The sequence below is a fragment of the Argiope bruennichi genome, chromosome 10 (assembly GCF_947563725.1).
Source record: "Argiope bruennichi chromosome 10, qqArgBrue1.1, whole genome shotgun sequence".
In the NCBI taxonomy this organism is placed as follows: domain Eukaryota; kingdom Metazoa; phylum Arthropoda; class Arachnida; order Araneae; family Araneidae; genus Argiope; species Argiope bruennichi.
The window spans coordinates 121,401,175-121,427,941 of NC_079160.1; the positions used below are offsets into that span (position 1 = coordinate 121,401,175).

General features: G+C 27.4%; 1 protein-coding gene across 1 annotated transcript; it reads right to left on the reverse strand.

The window, feature by feature from the left end:
* Positions 1 to 10,478: 10,478 nt before the first annotated feature.
* On the reverse strand, positions 10,479 to 26,710 carry LOC129988546 (GTP-binding protein SAR1b-like). The gene is made up of 7 exons (XM_056096796.1): positions 26,577 to 26,710; positions 21,624 to 21,679; positions 18,398 to 18,517; positions 15,254 to 15,319; positions 13,515 to 13,618; positions 13,144 to 13,275; positions 10,479 to 11,010 (listed from the first exon to the last, which is right to left on the reverse strand). Exons 2-7 carry the CDS (start codon positions 21,664 to 21,666, stop codon positions 10,897 to 10,899), a joined length of 579 nt encoding a protein of 192 aa, XP_055952771.1. The 5' UTR covers positions 21,667 to 21,679; positions 26,577 to 26,710; the 3' UTR covers positions 10,479 to 10,896.
* Between the last annotated feature and the right edge of the window lie 57 nt (positions 26,711 to 26,767).

Consider the following 26,767-nt stretch of genomic DNA (forward strand, 5'->3'; position numbering starts at 1 on the left):
TATTCCATTTAAATAATTCTACTTATATTTATTGTGAAAAAAAAAAAAAAACAAGATATTTATGCTCATATTCCTTAAAGATATCATACATGTTAAGAGTACGACTGCAACATATATTTCTAAATAAAATATATTTCCATTTATACTATTAACTAAATATTTACTAATTACAGATTAACAAATATTAAAACGAATAAAAATAAAATTCCAAATTATATGCTTTCAATCTAAAACAGTGGGGGAGCAAATGTATATCAGAATTTTTTGCAATATTATTTTCTAAAACTTCAGAACAATATTTTCAAGAGCCTTTATTTAGTTGAAAAGAACACAAAAATATTATTGCGTTTTTCAACCAGATTGTACTTTTTATCTCAATTTTTATAATGATGTGTACACAGTAATTATTCATAAATAATACAAAAAAAAACCTAATTTGAATATTGCCACAAATTGATAACAAAAAAAATCTTTCAATTATTGTCTAAATAAAAATGCTATGTATTATTCAATTAAAGATTAATTCAAATGGTAATGATTAAAAATTTGAATAACTATAATACTTTATTTCATTAAGCTAGATTAAATAAATTTTTTCATTTAATTGTTCTATTTTCATATTTTCAATATTTCATTATTTCTTTCAACATAAATTTTTAATTTTTTAATTGGTTTTTAAGAATCGTTCATTAATTTTTAAATTCAAAATTTAGTTGTATCAAATATTATCAAGTAAATTTCTTTCTATAAAGCAATTAAAGAACGTGATCAAAAAATCGTTCAATTTAAAGTTCAAACTTAAACAATATTATGAATAGTTTATTGGCATTTTTTTTATTACATTTATTCCTCCACTTTCACTTTATAAAAGAAACAAATATTCCTACAAAACATTTAAAAAAAAGGAATATTAAGAATGAAAGAAAGCATTCAGCTTTACACTGTTGATAATATCGTAATCAAGCACAAACCTGCAGTGGATCATTCATTGCCTATCACATTTATTTAGTACACTAAAGTGTAAAAAGTTGCACAATTCAATTATGTCTTTGTTGGTAGGTGAAACATATCCAGCACAAAAGTGCAAAAAAATATTCCAAAGCAATACAACATTGTCTTGAAGAATATGCTATGATTTGTCAGATTATCGTGCTTGTTTATATTATAATAAAAGATCTGAAGAAGCATTCAAAATACCTTACATAGAAAAGCAGACCAGGAAATCTGTATGTTACACAAATTTTGTACATTTCTCTGAATTGAATACATCATAAAACTATTTCATATGAAAAGTTTGACATTTCTGCAGTAAAAATTAAATTTAAATGGAAATCAGAATAATCATTTTTGAAATTAAAAATTACCCATTTAAAGTAAAAATTAAAGGGAAAAAGTTTCCTAAATCAATTTTAATCACTAGAGGAAAGGTTGATTAAATGACAATCATTGTAAATAATTTTTCTTAAAAAAAATTAAACTTTCTAAGGAAAGAAAATTCATTGTTTTGATTCTTTTGGCATGCAGACTGACTGTATTATTTTATTATATTTAATATTCTATGAATACACTGGAAATAAAGTTGAATTTTTAAAATGCAAATTTGTGGAATAATACTATCATTATTAAATGGCAAAATGCAATAAAACTTTATTTCTAATAAAATAAAATGGTCAACATCTTCATGTCACTTTTGTAAATTTAATGGATTTAAAAAATCAAACGACTGGTGAAAATGCCTCTTGACGTAAAGTATTGCGAATGTTTCTTCAGGATCGGGACTTTAATGAATCTCACACATTTTACTTCATTATATATAAACCCTTGTAAAATAATAAAACCCTCTTTTTCCTTGTACTGTGTTCTCTTTAAAAATATATGTAAATTATAAATAATCAAAGTATGAATTTCAATACTTTGCTTCAACTAAAATCTATGCAAAATAAATCCTTATTCAATTTTTAGAATTCTGTCATTTTTTTAGAGTATTTTTATTTGTGTGTCTTGCCAACATTTTAACAACAATTTTACACTCCATACATAAACATGACCGTGTTCTAGTTTCAAAACAGTTACAAGGGAAATAAAACTTTTTTCTCCTCCACTGAATTTTTAATTGTGAAGAATATGAATCAGAAGTTTCCATTTTGACACATAATATACATAGTTGCAATTTGCTCTTCATTTGTACTTTCTCGTATAAGAAATATAAAAAGAATATTATAATTGTCAAAAAAATTCGAAATTGAGATTTTCTTTTCAAACCTCCCAGAGTTCGAAAAACACATTTCTGGAAAAATCTGCCCGTCTGTGATAAAGACAACTCATAAAACGATTTAAGCTAGATTGATAAAAGTTAGTATACGGTTTCTACACCAAATTTGTAAATTTTTATCACATTTTGTGTAAAATCCGTTTTGATGAACTCTGTCAATCCGGCTGTTCGACTATACGGTAACACGATTACTACAAAATGAAGACAGCTATATGGATAAAATTCGGGACAAAGATTCAATATTTGTAATGTAGACACCTATCAAATTTTGATCCAAATCCAAAAAGGAATTGACCGTTTGTCTATCTGTACATTCAGAAACATGTAAATACGATATCACAAAAATGCATAGACTTAAATAGACAAAAATGCATAAAACATAGTATATGATTTTGTAACTGCAAGTACAGTTTTATGTCACATTTTTATTTCAATCGATTGGGAAAATTGTTTTTGGAAAGGAAATTCGATTTTTGCATACTTTTAACTGCATACCAGGGATTAATCGCTAAGGATCGCATGATAGATTAGATAAAAAAAAATTTAAATTCGTGCCAACTATTAATATTTTATAACTATTGTAAGCCAATGCCATGCAAGGTATTCCCTGGAATAACACCTTTATGGGAGTAAGTTTTGTGGAGATTACTCCCGTTGGTTATTCGAAAAACTTTTTAAAAAGAATTTAGCTTTGACAGGGAAAGGAGGAAATGCTAACAACAACTGAATCATAAAAAGTATCTATAATCATAATACGTTAAAGCTCAGTTCATTTCATGCATGTTAAACCTTGTATGCCTCAAGGGCCAAACAAGACAGTGGTTGCACAATAAACCTGAACCAGATGGAGTGGTCATTTCCGAAATTTCTTCGCATATTCTCTAATAAAGGTGGTATCCTCCTACCTACATATAGTTGTGGATCTTGGATACGATCTAGAACGTCGCGAGTGATAAGATTTTTATTTTTAAAGTCTCACATGTGAGAACTGTTTACTCTTTGTCTTACAGAAAGTAAAGAAAACCTGTAATGACTCGGCGAACATAAGTCACGAAATATAGATTTTTGCCAGTTCGCTTGGCTATTAATCGTTAGCATGGAGCTAATACTCAAGTATCAAAAATTTGGATACGCATTTTGTCAAAATATATGATTAGTCATAGATATAAAATCAGATATTTTTAATTTAATCTGTTGCGTTTACATGCATGCGAAAATACAAGAGGACAGATGGCCAAATCTTTGATGTTCAGTTTAGTTACATAACGTTCCGTTTTAAAGCAACAATAGGGCTTTTTTGGGACGGAGATCGTAACTTTGAATCACGGTCAGATGACGAGGACGACACCTGAGATGACACCCCCTCTTCAAACTTCCACACTACATTAGGTGGAAAACGTTTGGCCCCGACGGATTCAAAGTGCATCAGACCTACTTCCATGACGGAATCGGGTCTTGAACCTGAAGACCCTCAGGTTCCGAAGCCAAGACCTTACCAGCCAGCCACCGTGATCCGCCAAAGCGTTGGCAGATTTGATACGAATCTATATTTTAGATGCTAAACATGTGTATCAATTACATTAATTCAGCTCTTTACTTTTTATTTTGTTCTCTCTCTTACTGAGAGAATTTCGATCAAAATTTGATAAAAGTCTACACATTCGGTGTAAAGGCCATATTCCAAATTTCATCCTTCTACTTTAACCCTTTAAAGGGCCATTTTTTTCTAATCATAGTATATAAAAATATTTTTGGGATTGAGATTGGCATAAGAAAATTGATTCATTTAACTTATTAGATAAAATTAATTTGATTAATTAATTAATCTGGTTAGTTAATAACTAAGCAACAAATCAAAGCACGGCATTTTGTGCGAGATAAGGAACTGAAGCATCTAAGTTTCTGTCTTACTGAAAAATGCGTCAGAACTTATCACAATCCATATAACTTCATTCGAAGATTGATAAATTTGGTGGGAAGCATACTTCTCATGGCCCTGGAAAAGATTAAAGCGTTTTTGAATTATCGTGTTCACTGACAGACGAATAGACATAACTCAAAAATATATTTTTTGGATTTATGGAGGTTTGATAAAGGGAGTTCCGCCAAAATTTCGACTTCGAATTCTTTGACAATTACAATACTTTTTTACATTTTCATATACAAAGATAAAGTTATTTTATTCAATTCACTGTACACAGGGTGTCTCAAAAACCTTGACTGCGGCTTTTATTCCTTAAATATTGATCACAGACATATACTGTAAATTACAAAGTTGCGTAAAAAAAGGTGCAAAATATCATGAAATTGATTAAAATTTGCAGGGGATTAAACTTTAAAAAATACAAGGAAATTTAAGGAAATAAAATATGCTTTATATTTTTAGTTTTAAAAACAAATTTTAAAATCTATGCTTCCTGAAGAATACTTTAAAATTTTATATCATGAATTTCAGAATATAACTTAAAAATAGCACAGTCAATGAATTTGTAAAAAAAACTTTTGTAACCTTTCCTTTAAGTTGTTATTTCTACAAATTTTTAATCCTTTTGAACCAATAAATAGCAAAATTATTATTTATTTATTCCATCATTACTTTCTGCGTTAATTTGTGTAGGACCCCTAAAACACGAACATCCAACACGATTTTTCCTCTTTACAAACTCATATCCACACATCGAAAAGTGGTTTAAGACAGCATATATCTAGTTTCATATATTTGAGACTTTTTGTGATAAATTGCTGAAATTTTGTACATTGCCTTATTAGAGGATGGGGCACGTTTCACTCACTGGAACATTTTATTGTACGGGGTCCGTATAAAAATTTAAATTTTGTATTTTTTGAAGTTTAATCCCCTGCAAATTTTAATCGATTTCATAACATTTTACATCTTTTGTTACGCAACTTTGTAATTTACAGTATATGTCTATGATCAATATTTAAGGAATAAAAGCCGCGGTCAAGGTTTTTGAAACACCCTGTGTATGACAGTTATTTTCATACGGAGTGATTTCGATTCTATTCATACAATTGTGTTCATGCAATAGAACTTTTAAGAAAACAATGTTTTATTATTATGATTTATTATCTTATTTTTACTTCTCTTGCAATTTTTGTTCAGAATATGTCTCAAGTATTTTCTGATTTTTTTGGTTTTGCAATTTATAATTTCTTTTTATTTTCTTCCCCCTTTTTTTCTCAAGATTCTCCAAACAAATTGAAATGAGACCTTCAGGCTCAATTTTACAATCTATAGTGCAAGTTAATACATTGTAAACACAATAACAGTATTAAGGCTAGAGCTGTTCAATTAGAAATAATTTGCACTGATTTCGGAAACAGTCGAATTCTAGTTTACATACCTTATGTTGCACAGGATTAAAATATTCCATTTTTTATTAATAGTAAATTGACTATTTAATTAGTTGCCCCTTCTATTGTTACAGCAGTTTTAAAAGCAAAGGAGAAAAAAACTTGACATTTTTAAAGCAAGATTTCAAATAAAATAATAAAAGTTACAGTTGCCACTTATCAAAAAAAACCTGTTAAGAGTTATGCAAAAAAGTAAAAATAATATTATGAGGTTGATATAAAGATAAGTTTCTTTTTCTATAAAAAGCACTGCTTCTGAAACAATAACATGAATATTTAATCAAAATAATTTCCGTTTTATTTAATAATAGTTTGCTGACTGTTTGCAGCAGCGTCATGATTTTACATTTTTAGAATGTCTTGCCCTTATCAGAAAAATACTGTACAACAAATTATTTAGCTATAATCATTTTCTTCATTCAGAATATTGGGAAAATATATGGTGATTTGATGATGCAATATTCACTCATGATGATAATAACATCTTAATTCCAATAAATTTCTGTAAGTCGCTAAAAATACACGATATTCTGCTATTATGAAAAGCAATATTTCCTATATGAATGATTAGTTCATGACATTTTTCTTTCCATAATTCTTTTATTTTCAATGCGTGCTATCGCATAGAAAACAATTAAAAACTATAATTCCACCAAACTAAGAGTATAATCCTCAATTAAAGCATCCCAGCTGGTTTGTGGTGGTTCATCCTTTCTATTAAGGTATACCTAAGAAAACAATATTTTTCATCTCCATTTATTATTCATTTTAAAAATGGTCCATTTTCAATATATTCGGGATAAAAGTCGCAGATGTAATAAACTTTGTTTACGGAATTTTTTTCGATGAATATACAGTACAAATGTTAACAATTTTCAAAATTCCAACACTGACAAATATTGTTGTATGCTGAAAGAAACATACAAACTTAAAAGAATACCCCCAATACCATGTATTGAAATATGACGATACAAATCGTTTATGCAATATTTTACTCATCAGAAGTTAATAAACAGGAATCTTGTGTCAGACAGACAGATTTTATCAAAAAATTAAGTGAAAAATCAGCAGAAAGAAATTTGATAATCTAATCCTGATAAGTTATGTTAATTATCAATAACTTATTACATATTTGTAAAAATAAAGTAAAATATGATGAATTTTTTTTTTCCTTACTTCATGTGAATATTAACACTATACTATGCATCGAAAGTAAGGTTGAAATATCAGATAACTAATTTCAATTGTAACAAATCATGTAACTAAGATTCAAAAGGTTAAAAAAATGTAGTTAAAGAAAACTGCAAATATTTTTGCTCCAAGCTACTAATTTTAAAGCATTATAACAAATTTAATATTAACACTCACCAGAATGTCAACTATATGTAAATAAATGAACTTTCTTTAAATAAACATCTTTAAAGTCAACATATGTCTATATAAACCATTATAATATGCAACATTTTATAGTTTATTTTTAATTAAAATAATATTGTCATATCGGGCAATTTAAAATCTTGAAAATGTGCTAATAATAATAAACAGTTTTAAAAACTACACAAAGCTAATCTTTGTTTTCTTATATGTTACGAGATGTTTTCAAGCTTTTAAAGAGGGATTTAAAAAATAAAAATATTAAAAATGACAATTTGTAACCCCTGAAAAAATAAATTTATTTCCAAATGAAATAAATTTTATAAATGTAGGTTTCATCAAAATGATTTTTAAATTATGATGTATAAATGCAAACATAAAAAAAGAAACTACATAAAAGAAGTATATTATGAGTGAAAGATCATGCTGATCAGTCTTGATACACTGGCATTTACTGAGAGAAAGTATACTGTTGTTTTTGCAAAAGATATCACAAAATTTCAAAAATACATTTTATTTCCACGATGTCACCTTAACTATCTCATCTTGTATGTAAAGTATACCTCTTCTGGATAAATCATTTTAGTTGAATGGTGAAAAACATTAATTCCTAAAAGCAGTTTATTTACAACTAGCCGCCTTTGGCGACCAGCCGGTTCGCCAATCTTAATGCTCGTTAAAATTTTAATAATTAAATATTTTATGCAATTCCAACTTTAATATTCTTCAGCAAAATATTTTAAAACTTCAAATTTTGATAGTCATGTAATTCACTCATAATATTATAAAGGCCTTCAGTCATAACGTGATATGTATCTCTCTAATTTTCTGTTACCCCTCGTAGAATTTATGCTTTAAATTAAAGTGTAAGTGATTAATCTGCAATTAATATAATAATATTTTTCACTGAAACAAAGCATTTTTTTAATAATATGATTACTGATAATAGAGTCACTGAGCGTTTAAACTTTATGGGCACTAAAGAATATCTTTCTTAATTTATGTAATATCTCAAGAATTTGTCAACAAAATTTTCTCAGACTCATAATGAACAGATCGATTAATGAACAATGTTTCATTTTAAATGCATTAAACACTAAGAAAATAAAATGAATCGTTTAAAATAATCGGTCTAAAACAGGTTTAAAAAAACTACTTAAAAAACGATGTACTTAAAACTATAAGCATATACAAAAAAATATATAACTAACATAAATACAATTTACTTTCAAAAGCATGCAACTAACCTAAAAATAATTTAAATCATCCGTTGAAAGTGGTTGTCATGACAACAGTCAGAACAATGCGTATGCGTGAATTTTCTTCGCCAGTTAGGTAACGCAAATGCGTGAATTTTTCTACGCCAGTTGGGGTAACGCTATGCAGATTATACATTTTTAATTTCCTTTATTCTGTGTTATTTTAATTCAAAAGTACTTCAGAATGAATCTGAAACATGGATTAATTAACAATGTTTCATTTTAAATGCATAAAACATTAAGAAAATAAACAGAATCGTTTAAAATAATCCGCCGAAAAATATTAACCCTAGCCTCATTACTGTTGGGGGAAAAAAAAAATGAATCCTTACTCATTTGGCGGTGGGGAAAATGGAAGACTTTTTTGGCGGGAAAGTTAGTTTTTAATTAATAATTAAAATTTCAAAAAAAGGGACCCCAGGTGCACATTCCCGACCTCTAAGGTATACATGTACCAAATTTGATAGCTGTATGTCAAATGACCAGGCCTGTAGAGCGCCAACACACACACATTGAGCTTTATTATAAGTATAGATTAATTGCATCATCAAAACTTATGTTTATTTTATAGTGCATTAAACAGTATTTTCAATTACATAAAAATTTAAACATTTGTCAACAGAATTTAGTAAAATAGTTAATTATGTAAATAGTTATTAAATCCCATCAAGTTATTAGTTGATTATATCCAATAATCCTATATCCAATTGCATCCAGCCAATATTGAAGTTCCAATCAGGATATTGATACAGTATCTACTAAGAAAAAAAAAATTGAAAAAGCAATTGTCTTTTTCTTTCATCTCCTTTATTTTCTTCTAGAGTTCACATAAAAACAAAGGACAAAAGGATTTACCAAAACCTTTTGCAAACTTTCATTTAATTTAATTTCTTTCATAAAATGAAAGTGGAATTTTTTCAATCAAATTTTCACTCCTTCACTGAAGTTAGAGAATTCGGAAATTTTAAGCAGTTGTTAATTCTTAATAAAATTTTTTAAAAAATATTTTTCAGAAATTAATTATCAATTAATCTATCGATTTAATTTTGGTTTTATATGAGAGGTGCCATCTGAACGTAAATTAAAAGAAAAGATACCATAATAATTAAAGGCACTAAAGATTAAAAAGATAATAAATAAAAATGTGAAACATTTTTATTGGTATACATATGAAAAACAAGGGGGGGGGGGAGATGCCTTGCAATATTGCAAAATACTGAAAAAAATAAAAGAATCAAGTCTACTGTGATTATCAAAAGAAAATCCTAAACATTTATAAGAATCAAAATATATTATGAATCCAATTAAAATCTTATTTCACTTAATTATTTTTATTTATTCCAATGCCTTTTTTTTATCTTAATACCAAGTTACTTTTTTTACAAAAAATCCTACATTAATTCACAAATAAAAGCAAAATATTTTAAAACTTTATTTTTATTTTCCAAAGAAAAATTCTGAAAGATCATAAATTTGATTCATAAAAAGTTACAAACTGATAGCTACAAAATTCTATAGAGGAAAGAATTCCAATTTATTAATAAAAAAAAAGTAGAAAATATTATGCATAATCTATTACTTTAAATAACAATCAAATGCAAATATGTAAAATTTATTTCTCATTTAAAAAAATACATATTTCATATCTCAGAAAAACTAGCAATGTATTTTCTAAATTAAAAAAAAAAAAATCTTTTTAAAATTAAAAGGATATTATATTAAGCAACCGATTTCTTTTCTAAATTGATGACATTTCAAAGTGGGTTTTTCTAAGCAGATATCATTCAAGAATTCAAATCTATATTAAACTGTTTTGTAGCAATACTCAGATTTCAACAAGTAAGGACTTGACAATATTGAATCTTATCAACTTGCAAAATCACTTAAAGCTGGCATCAAATTCTTCAAACTTTTAAATAATAAAAACAAAAGAAAATTCAATCCATTGCAGTTTCTAAACATTACTTTTCACTTACAGAATCTCATATTTTTTTATTCATTTAAATGTTAATTCATTTAACTTAAAAATTTTACTATCAAAACTGAATGAATTTTAATTAACAATAGATAATCAGAGCAATTTTTTAAAAAGAAATAGCAAAGAAACAGACTTTCAATACAAATTCTTTTAATAAGTTGGAATAGAAAGCATATCTTAAAAAATTGTTTGATATTTTAAATCAGTAAAAACAGACATAATTGAAAAATTCAGTTTCAGAATATTTTATTTGCAAGGATAACAAAACAATTGTGAAAGCAAGACAGATCCCAACTGCATAAATAAATAAAAAAAATTTATACAATAAAACTTTTCTGGAAGTTACAGTAGGAAACTATTCAAATATTGATATTCAACAGAAATAAATATGAACATTTCATCTAGTACATATGATATAAATTAACAATGTATAGTTGTTTTAGATAGAAATGTAGATGGAATGGTAGTTCTCAGTAAATGCAATGTTTGCCTTGTAAAAAGCATTTGAGAATTCATACAAAATTTTATCATCAATGGGGAGGGGGAATAAAAAATAAAAATTCTTTCTGTAAAGCATGCACAAAATGTCGTTGTCTGCAGAATATTGATTCATATTTGTACAAAAAAATAAGTAATTTCTAAATGTATTCTGCCAACCAACGAAATGCTTCACCATAGCCTTGTTTCTTAAGTACACTGCACATAAATAGCTCTAATGGACGGCCTGGCAGCTCAGCTCTGGGAATTTTGCTCTAAAAAAGAAAAGTATTGTTACCCATTTTGAAATTTTATAAATTAATAATCTAAAATTAAAAATCTAACTTATTCTATACATTTTAAATTTACATAATAGTTATTAAATAATATGCTATATAGTTTTAACCCGTAACTGGAGATGGGATTCGAGACGACTCCACTCTGTTCATTAGCTCCGATTATTATGTGGTTTTCTGGCCTTGAATACAATCATCTCCTTAGTATCTTCAAGCTGCTCTTTCAGCAAGCAGTATGTTGGCAAAAGTCTAAGTATGAACATGTGCTTATAACCGAGTTATTCTTTTCCAAAGTTTTTGTTGTTATTTATGGTGTCATTGACTTCATGTCTTCAATAGTGCAAAAAGAATAAAGAAATATTCTTAAAATATGGCATTCTTCATTTTTGTTTGTTAAATTCTAACAGCTATTAACATTAGTGTAATTCTGTAACATCTAAACAAAGTAAATACTCATTAAAAGATTATTTAGATTTTTGTTATAACATCTTTCCAATATTTAATATTAGAACATTTAAAATTTAATATTTTTGGCAATTACATGAATTCAGAATGTATTGTGTTTTCAAAATAAATTCTAATGCTGTTTACAAAAAACAAAAGTAACAATTGGGTCATTTTGATTCCATGTCTCTAGTCGTGTCAGGAACTTCATGTCTCCAGTTACATGTTAATAATGCAAACAAAATAGAGCATTAAACAAAGTCTTTTTACAAAAAATTATCTACAGAGTTTTTCTATGTAAAATATTGTAACATTGTCTTTTTAGCATAAAATGTACATAACTAAAGGTTGTATAATATTCATCCTTAATGTACACTGCAAACATAATGAAGGGAGATAGAGAACATAATGAAGAGTATTTCTCAGAGAGATTGTTTAGAAAACCTTATATTAAAGTAATAGCAAATTAACAAAATAAATATGAATATAGATTATATATATTTACATACAATGTAGTTACACACCAAATATAATCTAGTATCTCTAGCATTTTAAGTTTTATATCAAACTACCTAACATTGATATAGAATTCAGAATAAATGCATTACTTTATTTCCATAGCAGAAGAAAATTACAACACAACAATGATTTTCAATTTTTTTTAAAAAAATTATAAAAGTCAAATCTTAAAAGATTATCAAATATTAACCAAAATACTCCTCAATTTCAGAAACAAATATTTTTAAAATATTCACAAAGTGCATGACTTTCATAGAAGATGTATTCAAAAATTCCCATTCAGAAAAGTAAAACTATAATAAAACAAGAATTAAGGGGGGGAGGGGAGGCAGAATGTACAGTAAATTTAAAAAATAATAAAAATCTAAAATTTAGAATCTTAGAAGCAGAATTAACAAGAAGAACTAACAAAGAGAAAAACTGGAAAGCTTTAATCATAAATACAAGAAAATAATTTTGCACAATGCTTCATAATCCAAATGATCTTCAAATGCAACAAAAACTACCACATATATTATATTAAGAATTATAGATAGCATGTGAAGAATATAAGAATATCATGCCAATAAAAAATGAATGGAAAATGTATCTTTGCTTTGATATCCACAATCTTTTAAAAAGGTATTTATAAAAGGAAATTTAATTCCAAATGTATCAATTGCAATTCCAAAATGAAAACATTATGGAATAAAATATGCTAATTTAATCTTTGCTTTGCACCTCATAGTAGTTTGGTGATATCACAGGTAATGCTTATAAATAGCAATTCACTTTATAGTAAATACAATAAAAGCAGAAATATGCATATTAGCTAAATAACAATGGTTCAATTACTAATATAAATAGAGATGAGAGGTAGCCAATTGTTTTATAGTTTTAAAAAATCAACAGAGGTTAAAGTGTTAAAATAGGGAATTTGAATTTCATTCTTTTTAAACGGAAAAGACTCGTAAAATTAATAACTTGAATGGCATGATATATATTTTTTATCAATCAAATTGTGAACTTTATACAAGTAACCAATACTATGCAAAAGAAAAGTTTAATAGACAAGCATGAAAAATATCACATTTTTTTTTTTAAATTTAAATGAATCTTGAGAAATTATTATAATCCTATCATAAAATTTTTTTTAAAAAATAAGAATACCTTTCCAGTAGTTTGCCCATACAAATTGAAATAAGCTCTCAACTCATCTTCACTTGCTGCTCCTGGTTTATCTATCTTGTTGCCCAATATAACAACTGGACAGTTAGCAAGTTGTTCATCTGTTAATAAACTCTAAATAAAAATATATAACATTTTAGAAAATTAACTGTGCACCATAAAAATTTTTATTAACGTATAAAACTTTTTTAATTATAAAATTTAAACATCTTAACTGGCAATAAATAGAACAGGCATAAGACAGTCAAATGCATAAATAGAACTTTATACGCATTTATAAAAGCTGAAATATAAACTACAAGTAAACTAAGTAAATTTAAAAAAAAAAAAAAAAAATATTTTTTTAAATTTACATTTAATTCCACTTTTGATTCTGGAAAACGTTCTCTGTCACAAGCATCAACTAGAAAAACAATAGCATCCACAGCAGGAAAATAACTTTTCCAGACTTTTCGAGCTAAAATAAACAAACACAATTCAATGAAAGTGCAAAAAAAAGCTGAAGTATACAAGATGCTAACATTTTTTTTTTATAATGTTAACATCTGTTTTTTATTAGCCTATAGACAAAAAATTGTTTACAACAAACTTCTTCAACTTCTAATATTGCTAACAGGTGAATCTTCAGAAAAAAAGAAAAGCATTAAATACTACAAAAATAAAGAGTATTTTAATTATTTTAAAAAATATGTTTAATGTTATCAAAATATGCTTTATAAAAATCTACTTTCATAACTTGCATTTAATATGTAATTTCTACATAAAGTATTTTTTAATTTAAAATTGATTTTTATTTTCAATCATACACATATATCAATATTTTACAATGAAGTCTTCAAAAGTTTAATCATGATAAAGATTTTTAATTCTTTGATTCATAATAAAATTAAAATATTCTAAAAGCAAAATCAGAAATTTATTTATAAAAATAAACTGAAGGCAGATAATGAAAAGAAAAAATTACATAGTTAACATTATAACCAATTACAATTGAAGAATCTCAAAACTTCACCAAATAAATATTATCTGACATAAAACAATTATTTGAAACTAATAATAGTCAAATTAAACTGGTGAGGAATAAGACACTGATTAAATTTAAAAAAGAAAAAAACATAGGACTTCAACTTTATAATGCATAAATATAATACATTAATAGATTCAAAATTCATTTTACACAAAATAAGTGTTCAAAATTTCTATAAACTGTAAAATTATAAATTAAATAATTTAGTAAAAAATCTTTGGGTTAAATTTTATACAAAAACAATTTGTAAAAATAAAGATAGTAGATTCATTTTTTAATGTACAAGATGCCACCAGTTAATATTAATATTTTATTCCATCAAACTTTTACATCAATAATGCAGAATAGAATAACATTAAAATTCTACTAGAAATTTCAATTGAAATATTTATAATCAATCATAAAAATTTGCTCCTTAGTTTATAATAATGTAAAGAGGCTTTATTTTCAATTTTTTAAGAAATTTTGTTTCTTTATAAATTATAATCCCGACTATATACTAAAGCAGTCAGTATTAAGTTTCCACTATTAATTTTTTAATTCATGCAAAATACAATGTGAAATGTGTGCATGTGAAAACATGGAACTGTTTTCAATACTTATGAAAAATAAATTATTAGAAAAACACAAAAGGAGAAAAAAATCTTTAGATAGTTTTCATCATTGTTACAAATAAGCTTATTGGCTAAGTGTTTTATTTAAAACTACTGTTGAAAATACTTTACAAAAGTAATAAACATCAAACATTAAAAAAAAATAGATTCAGTAATTTTTTTATATATAAATTAAAAATAAATTAATGTTTAATTTTTTTTAAGTTGATAGAAAAATGGGAAATATACATTAAAAAGTAGGATAAACTAAATCATAAATAGTGATAATTTTTTTTAAGCGAATACATGGAAAAATATGAATTGAATACAATTCATGGAGTTTTAAGACACTTAAAAATGATATATATATATATAATCATAATAACCTACAAACATTAAACATTTTTCAAATAATATAGCTTATTGTTTTTAAACTTTTATAATATCAGAGTTTAGTGGAACTATAAAATACCTTGATGATGTCCACCTAAATCAAAAGTTGTGAACCTCATGTTGCCTATAGATAGCTCTTCAGATGCTGAAAAAATAAACACAAAACGCTAGGTGTTTATTTTTAAGTTCTAATGAATCAGAACTTAAAGTTAACAAATACACATACACTTTCAAAGTCTAGCATACTGAAATATATAACAAAGAATATAGCATAGCTCTAAAAATAATCAAAATTATTAGTAAATAACATTAAATATAAAATCAGCACTAAATCAAGACTAGAATTATCCTTATTTGAAAACATCTAAAAAATTCAATAAAGTTAAAAAGGCCTCGACTATTTCAATGTACCCAAATTACTGGTATGAAATTATTCTTTGACAGTTTAAGTTATTTCATTTAAAAAGATGAATCACTCTATATCTAAAACCACTGACATTTTTCATTTCAATTAATTTTCAAGACAATTATTAAACCCAAGTTTCTTCAAGAATAAGAAAAATAAAAGTGAAAATAAAAATAAAAAGTAAAAGAAAATTTAACAATCGCATTTGATATAATTTTTTTTTACTTTAAAGCTGCACTTTGCAAAATAAGTATTCTTTTGTACAAGAAATATATTTTTTAAATATCTGGATACATGGAAACATTAAGATTTCAGTTATTTAATTCATTTTGATAGGCTTGAAATGAACAAATAATATTTCTCACTTCTAGGACTAAATGGTTGAACATGAAGTTTACACCATCAGAAATATATTTAATACAAAGAATGAATCTTGCAACCTTTTTACATACATCTTATGATTATGTTTAGATACAAGTTCCTTACATGAAGTGAAAAAAAGAAGATAGCACAAATTCAATAACATTTATTTCAAAATGGAAGACCAGAATTACATATTCTTAAAATGAATTTAAATGTTTTGTTTTTATGCTATGTATGGGATAATTTTTTCGTTGACAGGAAGTGTTAAAAAAAAAACCATTAATTTATGAATACATCAGAAATAAGAATTGAACTGTTTTGTTTTGTTTTTTCCTAACAAAAGCTTAAACTGTACTTTACTTGCATATTATATAGCTTCCATAAATGATATTTATTCAAAATAGCAATATAATATAAAGCTTGTGCAAGTTTGAGATTCAAACTCGCAACGTTAGGGTTTGTAGCCGAGTACAGTGCGCGAAAAAAGTATAAGGACAACATGTAATTGCATGAAAATATGCTTTATTTCCATTTCACCTAAATGAACTTTATATATTTCTTACTTCTGCTGCATAATTTTGTGATAACACTTATACCACATAAAAAACATAATTTAGCTTCAAAATATTGATGTTACAAAATTTAACATTAAAGGAAATACGGAAAAAATTATAAGGACATGTTGTAAAATACTTAAAAAATGTTTCAATAATCAAGAAAACTAACTTTTTTTTCAATCACTTGAATAAGCCTAGAGGTCATAGATCCTGAAAGATCCTTTAAAATGCCCACAGATATTTTTTCCCAAGCGTCTTTGATAGCGACGACAAGATCTTGTGTACATTGATACTGTTTTTATAAACTTCTCGGGCTAGAAGTCCCCATAAGTTTTCGATTGGATTAAGATCGGGACTTCTCGCTGGCCAATCAAGTAAATTTACAGAATTAGCTTCAAACCAGAGTTTTGCATTCGTAGAAACGTGTATCGAAGCATTATTCTGCTGAAAAATATAGTCCCCTGAAGTAATTAGTGGCGCTTCAGGTAACAAACTTTCTCCTAACATATCAACATACCTGTCCGAATTCATTTTACGATTGATAAATACAATTGGAGTGCTTCCATTTGCCGCAAAAGCGCCCCATACTATAACCGAGCCATCACCATATTGACACCTGGAAAACACTTCCTTGGTCTTTCGCAGATCATACCAAAAATAACGAAAACCATCAGGTCCATCAAGATTGAACTTTTTTTCATCCGAAAAAATTACATCAGCCCATTTTTGACCAAGAGAAATGTATTTTTTGGCAAAGTAAACTCTTCTTTTCTTGTGATGATTTGTAAGAGGGGGGCGTGACACTAATTTCCCATAAGAAACTTGAGGATGTTTACTCAAAACATTTTGAACAGTCCTTGTTGAGCATGGTAAACTCAAATTTTGTCTAACTTCATTTGCGGTTTCTCTTTTCTCGCAAGCTCTCCTTATAATCATTCTTTTTTGTCGACGAGTGAGAATTTCTGGTCTCCCAGTTTTCGCTTTCTCATACCATACATCCCAGGATTTTTTAGAAAATTATAAACCACCGTTTTAGATCTCTTGATTCTTTTTGAAATTTCCTATCCACTTAATCCACATTCTCGAAAAGCAACAATTTTTCCTTTTTTAGAGTCAGAAAGTTGAGTTCTTTTGGGCATCGTTTAAAAATTCACACTGAAAGTTGCCGAGTGGGAAATTCTTTTCGCAAATGAATCTTTTAACTCGGAATTGTCATTTTATGCTTTCAAATATGCAAATTTTTAAATAATTACTGGAGAAAAAGCAATGTCCTTATACTTTTTTCCGTTTTCATTCAAGTTTAAAAATCAAAATTTAAATTTTAGCAGATTTAAAATTGAAAATTTTAATTACTTTACGCATAAAATATTTTAGTTTTACTTCTATTTTTGCTGCAAAAATTTGCATACGATTCTGTAAACAAGGATTCTATATTTGGCGATTTTTCGCGTGTCCTTATAATTTTTTCGGGCACTGTAACAGAGCCACTAGACAAAAGTGTACACTCTTCTCCGGAAGTTGTTATCTGGCTTATGATGTTACCACCACAATAGTCCCCCACCAGTGAGTCGGTAGTTTATTGTATCAGTTATGGCGAGCGATGAACGCTGTTATCGCGCCAATTGTTATGGCGGGCGTGTGTGAGTGGTTGTCGCCGGAACCAGGGGCACCAATGTGCAAGTTTGAGATTTGAACTTGCAACAACAGAGCCACTAGACAAAAGTGTACATTCTTCTCCGGAAGTTATCTGGCTTATGATGTTACCACCACAAGCTGTTTAATATTTATAACACATATATTGAAATTAGAATCTTGACAACTTTAATAGCAATTAAATTCTTAAAATGCTTCAAAACATTTTAAAAACTTCAATAAAAAATTAAAACTTCAATCTTACTGGGATGTAGTGTTGGCACATGCTGGGCCATGCGATCATCTTTTAGCATGTGAAGAAGTGTAGTTTTTCCAGCATTATCAAGCCCCAGAAACAAAAGTTTCCCACTTTTTTTCCATAATCCTGAGGGAGATAAGATCATTTTAACTAATGAAAATAATTAATTATGGATCAACTAAACAGAATAAAATATGCATATATAGATTCAAGTTTCAAATCAAATATTTGTTTTAAATGTTTTCAAATTTCATTTAAGGTTTGCTTTTTTGTTTGTTTTTTAATTTAATATTTAAGCAAGAAAGCTTTAAAAAAATTGCCAATTTCCATTGTGTTGTCTTCTAATATGCCTTGTTATTTTAATTCATATTAAATTTTTTTATAGACAAATATATTCAGTTTACACAGCACAAAATAAAATTGTCAAAACCTATATGTTTCAGAGGGAATTTTGGTCAAAATAAAGAACGCAGTCAAAAACTAAATTCAAAACTTTTATGTTTAAACATGTTTGTATCATAGATTTCACAAGAATTTAAGAAAATCCAAATCACCTACCACATTGCATTAAAGATTAAAACCAAGTTTATTTTTTTATAAAATGTTAAACTTTTAATACAACTGAAAAAAAATTAGGTAATTAGCAGCCAACTGCTAATACATATTTCATATAATGTTATTTTCATAAAATATAGTAAAAACAATTTTCCTGCTAATTTTTTATATACTAAAAACTAATTATTTCATTATCTACATAATCTGTAGTTTGGATTTGGTTCAATTCTGCATAGTAAATCAAATTCCTAATGACAAACTTTAAAGAGGAAAAAATTAAATATACAAAATAATAATATGTTCCTGAATACATAAGAACTGGAGGTTATTAATATATTAAAACCATGCACCAATTATAGTGATTGTATTAAAAAAAGATTTCAAAAAAAATAAAAAAGGATAATGTGTATATAACATAAGAGGGGCTCCTTTTTCTTTCAGTCCAATATTAAAGGGATCAACTGTCAAAAAGCTCTTCAAATGCTATGAAGCATAAGAAAAAAAATTCAGTACATATTTCATGATAAATGTTCTATTTTTTAAATTTATTTACTAAAAACTATATTTAATATGCATAATATAGCACAAGGTACAAATAGTAAAATCTAAGATTTATTTAGTAAACTGAATTTATAAGTCAAAATATGGAAAAGAGATTTAAAATTCATTTTTCAATACTAATAATGAAAAATGTTCCTTTAATTGAACATTGCTCTGATGTGTACTGTTCTTAAAAATTACTTGTTTCTAACAGTCAATAGAGATTAAAACTTATGGTTGAAAATGACAGCCTTCAAATTCCATGTTGAAAACATATTTAAATTGCATATTATCATAATGCTCTGTTACATTTTGTATCATCTTCTTATAAATAATCCATAAAAAAATAATTTTCTGCATTTTTTTAAAAGTTGTTTAGGACAATAAGTTGAAGAAATAACATGAATATGAAATATTTTTAATATAAAGATTTTTATTTTAACAACATAAAATTAGATATCAGATTTTATGCTTTATAAAGCTTTATCTAAAAAAATCCATTACTTTTAAACTACATTAAGTTTTCAGATTCCATCAAACACTAATATTAAATATATTTTAATCTTTGTACAACTAGTGCTTTAATAGCCGATTGGCAACTTTGATATTTACTATAAATCGTTAGGCAATAATTACTAAATACAAGATAAATCAAAACGAATACCCCAATTTCATTGGAGCACTATGCAAAATGTAATAAATGTATATTAAAATGTACATACATGCAGACGCAAACAAGTTTTAAATGTACTCCTCACAAATATTTGATGTTAGCTCCTTTCGTTTTACAGCATGCATCAAGGCTAAAATGTAATTCTTGCCAAACTCTGTGTAACATCATATCTGTATCGATGCTGGCAACAGTTTCAAATCAGCCATGGTCCTTTGACCAGGAGGAATATATATGCGACCTTTTATGATTTGAAAGTACTTGCCACAGCTGTAATTGCCTGCATTGATACAGACCTGTTACTTAGAATTAAATTTCAGACATATATGTCGTATAACAAAAAGCACATTTCAAACATTTGTGTGGAGTATATTCAAAACTTGCTTCTATTACTGTTGCATTCATGTACATTTTTAATGAATACATTTATTACATTTTGTGGTCAGTTTGTCTTGCCCTGTACAACAAATTTTGCATACAGATGGTGAAATCTCTTTTTATTGATGAATTTAAGAAATTAAATAATTTTTCATCAGTAATAAATAATTTCATCCTAAGCAAGAGTAGATATGTTAACAAAGTAATTAATAAAATGCAAATCTAATATATTCAGGAAAATTATTTAAAACATAGTTCCCGAAGCAAAATATTTTAACAGATTCCATACAATTCAGCTTTAAAATGACAAACCTTATTTTGATGACAGAAGAACTGCAAACTGAAAAAGATATGCATGCTTAATTTCTTGTTTATAACAAGATCCATTAAAATAGTAATTTCCCAAGGAATGAAATATAAATAATTTCATTTTAAGAAGTTCATTTAGAATACTAAAATAACAGTAAACAGATTGCTTGCTCAACAGTATTGCAGTATAGAATCTATTCATGAATACTACTTTCAGCTTTGAACTGAAAGACAACTGAACCATCTATTAAACAACAGGAAAAATAATAAATACTAGTACTGACAGCTAATGCACACTTGTTTCAGTAAAAATTGTATATGTGAAATCTTAGTACAAATTTCCAGTTTATTCAATTACACATGGTTCATGATGAATGTGTAAAAATAATTAATTTTAATTGAATACTTCTCATTATTTTTCTTAGATTGACTATACTTGTCCTCAATTGAGAAAAAATTTGTTATTTTACTAAAATACATCAATTAGCCATCCTAATTTTTTTGGAGAGGGGAGATAATCCTTTATTAATTCTTACATTTGAAAAAACTTTTTAACTAGTATTTAACATCTAAATTAACATATCATTTATAGCATAAATTGCAAAAAAAAAAAAAAAAGTGCTGCATTGGTAACTTGGGAGATTTTTTTTAAGATATTTAAAATTAGTTCATTTGAACATTTGAAAGCTCTTAAACTTTTCATAAAGCAAAGGAATGTTTATTAATACATAAAACTAAGACAAAAAAATCTTAAAAAGCAAATGATGCTCAAAAACATACCCAAAAAATTGAGAACACCTGTCATCCAATCAACCAGGAACATTTTGATGTTAAAGCTAAAATAAAAAATATGAACAGTAAAGAAACAATAGGAAAAAAACATGGTAAAAAGTTACCAAAAATATATTATAAACTCAAACTGAAATCTAAAATGCCATAAAGTAAACAAGGACTAAATATTTAAGAAAAGACCATTTCAATAATACAAATTACATGATACACTAATTTAAATTTAGTCTTGCAAAAAATAAATGCCCACAATACAAATTTTTTTTCATTAACTTCTAATTAGGTTTGACTGTCAATACAGAAAAATACACAAATATCAATTTTAGTGGACACAATTGTGTACACTAAAATTGATACCAAAGACCATCTTATTGTTATCTAGACACTTTTCGTAGCATTTACACTTTCTTTGAAAGTACAAAAAGTAATTTTAATCTAAATAACAGGGGTGTTTGTGGAACCCCAAAAAATCCCCTGAAACTTTTACGGACTTACTACCGACATTTTGGAGTTTCTAGAAGGGGGGGGGGAATGAAAAATTACAATTATGAAGTATTGAATGACCTAATTATAAAAGTTCAATGAAGTGCTTTTTTTGCAAAATTAATAACCATAAATTTTCAAACATATAAACCACTACATTTTATGTAAATATTTTAAATTACCAGAATTAATTCTTTAAAAAAATTATCTAATTTCTGCTGCTTTTTTTTTATTTTCTGATGTTTGTGGGCTTGTCTTTCTTTTGTGGTGAACTTCATAATTGCAGGAAGGTTGAATTTTATTTTCCTCATTTACAGTTGAAGAAATTTCCTCGAGAACTGCACATGCAGAGGTAGAAGCAGTTTGCTTTTCTGCTAATGTAGAAGGTTTTTCAGAGACTTTTATAGGTGACTCATCTGAAATACATGTTTTTAAGTCCTCTTGATATGTTTTCCAACTTCTGTTCATATTCAGTAAGAGATCTTTGTGAATTGGATCAGTCATTGGATTTTTTGAGCCATATTTTTCACATGAGGTTTCTTTAGAAGCCATTAAATCATATTTAATAGTCTGCACTGCATCTAGGGAATCAATCTTAAGAGAGGTTCTACAGTCAGTGGCAAGTGTATCCATTAAGTTGAATGCACTTTCCACTAAGGGGCTATGGAAGCAGCTAAGGCAGGCTTTGACCAATTTAGCCAATGTAGGATAATTATAATCATTTGTGAAATCATCTTTTAAATTAAAAACTTTAGACCAATATTTATCAATTGTACACTTGACTTGATTTCCACTTTCATCAGATGTGTAGAGCATTTCTTTGGTGATATCAATATCACTCTGGTATAACCTTATTTCATCTTCTACTTTTGACTTTTCATTATCACTAAAAATATGGGACATAAAAGATGATAATTTTTCAAAAGCTAATATTGTACTGGTTTTACCTCTTAGCTCTGGATCTAATGCTGTAAAACGAATTAGATATGAATTTTTAAGGGGTAATTTCTGTTTCATATGCTGTGCTGTATTAGTATAAGCTTTCATCAGAGAAATTTGGAATTCTTTTGCTATTGGATGATTTTTTGATAATTTCTTCAGGAGAGTGGAAGCTTCTGCACCAGTAAATATTACTTTGCTAGGTAGATGGAATTCTGGATTTGTGACATCAACCTTTAATAAATCATTATAAGATGTGCACTCTATATTTTCTGGCTTCATAAAAAAAAGAGAAAAATTTTGCCATCAATTTATAAATACTGGAATGTATTAAATGAAGCATTGGTTTTTTTTGTTTCAAATAATTTAATATATGTGTTGAACTCTGGTAATACTGCTGAATATAATGCCATATGCAATAAAGTTTTGTTTTGCATAACAAATAACCCATTTAGTATTCTTTTTTTCCGAGTTAAAGCATCCTTTGTGAGTTGTTGGGAATGCAAGCAAGAATACACCCCTTCAACAATTTTTTTCTGAGCTGCAGAAATATTTCTTTTATTGTATACAGTTTCAACATAAGAAAAATAATCCCCTTTATCAGTTTTATCCAAGTAGTGAAAATAAAATGCAATAAGAGCATCCCACAAATCTTTGATTCTTTCTAAAACACATAAAATGTACACCCACCTATGGTCTGGTCTCTTCAAGGGCTTAAGTTTTTTAATGGCAAGGGATTCACAGATTTTGAAAAAATTCTCTTTTACTGCAGCTTCTCATATCAAAATAGATGTCAAACAAATCTTCTAAGTATCTATCAAAACATGAAGCAAATTTTTTTTTGCTCAGTTATTAGCTGTGTGACATGTGTCACCATCAATATCTAATAAGTGGGGTGCTTTTTTTTTATCGTAGTCTGGTTTCAACACCCTTTTTTTTTTCCCACGCATGGTGTTACATGAGTCCATTAATACACTAATTAAGTTTGCCCATGGAATATTATTATCTTCAATAGTATTAACAACTGCTTTAAAAACAGCTTCTGAATTGCAAGATTCCATCTTTAGAGATGCAAAATGATGAACTACAACTTCATTTTGATTGTTGTCATAAAACTGCACCAATATTGCCAGTATACTTTCTTGAGCATTGCTAGCACTTTCATCCAAATTTAGAGAAAATGGAGTCTCCTTTAAAGTTTTAATGATATTTTCCTTAATAGTTTTTGCGAGCCCATATTTCATCTTATAATATGCAGTAGTCCTGGACATTTCCAACGAGTTTGCAGAGTTCAATTAAATTGGGAGCTGCATTGAAAGAAAGAGAATTCTCGGCGATAAACGAAGTTATTAATACCTCTTGGCGTGCTTTTCTTGTCACTATATCCAATGGCCGAGCATCAGTCTCCAGTAAGTCATCAGTATTTTTTGAATTAGCATAATTACTTAAAGTCATTGAATGTCTAATGCACTTTGAATATTTTATGTGCGTCACAGTTTTAGAATGATTTGTGAAAGCCTTGAATCCTTCCCCACCATACTTCAGCAGTGAGTTACAAAAAAACACAATATGCTTGTCCAGCAACATTTATTTTCTTGCACCATGTGCCGATGGTATCCCCATTACCATCTCTCCGTTCAATCCAATTCCACCTAAATGCCTTCAGGACATCTTCTTCTAATTGTATAATATCACTATTTATATCGAGAAATTTCATAGTCAAATTCTCTTGTGTACATAAATAAAAAAATATTTCAATGAACGAAACGAAAAATTTATACGTGCATCAATAAATGAAACGAAAATTTTACACAGCGGAGAAAAAAAAGTTGCGAAACGATCAATGACAAATAGCTAATACGGCGAAAAATCCCCCTTCTCTACTTATTGGCGCCACGCCAGGAGAGATAAGACCTTTGAAACCAGAGTCACATGATCGCACATCTGGTAGAACGAAGTCTCTCCCTTTTTTTTTCTGCCGCGCCTACTTGCCGAAAAGAATCCAGAAGAGAATGTCCGAGAACCGGGGGAATGAGTCATAACTCGCAATAAGGAAAGAACAAAAAAGAAGTTTTTCCCCCCTTTTCACGCATTATCACTGCCTTTGGAGAAAGAAAAAAATTTCACCACACACACTGACCTTGCGTTTTCTGCTTTCAAAGCAAACAAAATTACCCAGATCAAAATAAATAATTCATTATTATTCCTACTTCCTTTTGAACGACGATCCCCGGAATTTCCGGGTATCGAAGTTCAAAATCCCCGGAATTCCGGGGTTTCCCCAGAGCACAAACACCCCTGAAATAAGTAATAAATTACGCAATTTTATTATGAAATGTGAAAAAAATAGTACATTTAAATCAGGCTATTAGATTAGCAGTAATTCCACTGAAGGAAATATCTTAGAAACTTATAACCAAAAGATTGTCATTTTACAATTTTGAACACAGTGTGGGAAAAGAGGAGAATCGCTTCTGAAAATGTGGCTAGTCAGGATATCACTAATTTACCTTTCTTATAATCAAATCTACCAAGTGCTAACTATCCCATTGCTCTCAGTGATTTTTATATAGCACCTTAAAACAATATATTTTTAAAATTTTATTTATAGTTACTTTATTTCAAAAGATTTCATTTAAATGAAAAGAACTGCTGGTTGAAATTTATTAAAAGGATAAATCTTTAATTTCAACCTGATTAGTATAAATTTGACAGCTTTGAAACTTGAAAGGGATCATTCAAATAATTTGATTCATATGCATTTAAAGCTTAAAAATTTATTTCCAACATTAAAATTTACAAGTAAAATTAGAACAATATTAAAATTTACAAAACCACAGATGATGTTTGATGTTCTTAGAAATTTTAAAATAATCATGGGGAAAAAATAATATAATATTGAAAACTTTGACCCTTGACATCATTATCAAAATAGAGCAATTGATGAAAAGATTTCAGAAAACTTATAAATAGAAAGTGATAATATGGGTCGACATCTCGAAGATAAGTATACAGGAAATGAGAACTAAACATATATGGATATTTAATTATAATAAATAATAATACATATACTCAATCGTTTTTTCTGAATGAAATTTAAAATGCAAAATATTGGCAAATAGGTATCTAAATATATTTTACATAACATGTTACAGTGAAATTAAGAATTAAAATAAAAATGCAATGCAACAAATTCACTAGTTATGAAAAATTAAATTATGGACTACAACATATTTGAGCATTCATAGTTCTTGTAGTGCACAAAATAATAGAACTGACTGTAATATGCTTAAAACTGTACGAAAAGAAAAAAAAATGTCTTACTTTTTTTTTTGTTCAAAACTTAAAAAATATGTTAGCTAAAAAAGTATTTTCATAATAATGATAATGAAGCATTGATACTCCAAAATGAAATAAAATTCATCGCTTCATATTAAAATGCTCAAACACAAAGCATTGCATCTTGCCAAAAAAATATGAAATGAAATAACTTAATAAATGGAATAATATAATTAAACATACGTGCTCGTTCCTCATTCGATTTATTACACAAGTGTTGATTTTCCAGCATGTAAGTAAAAGAAGTGACGTTTCCTAATGCATCGGAAAACAATTACCACTAGGTATCCTTAAGTTTTCTTCTTCCATAGAAAAACATTTAAATTAAAAAAAAAGTAATTTACATCAACAATCAAAGTAAAAAGAAACTTATG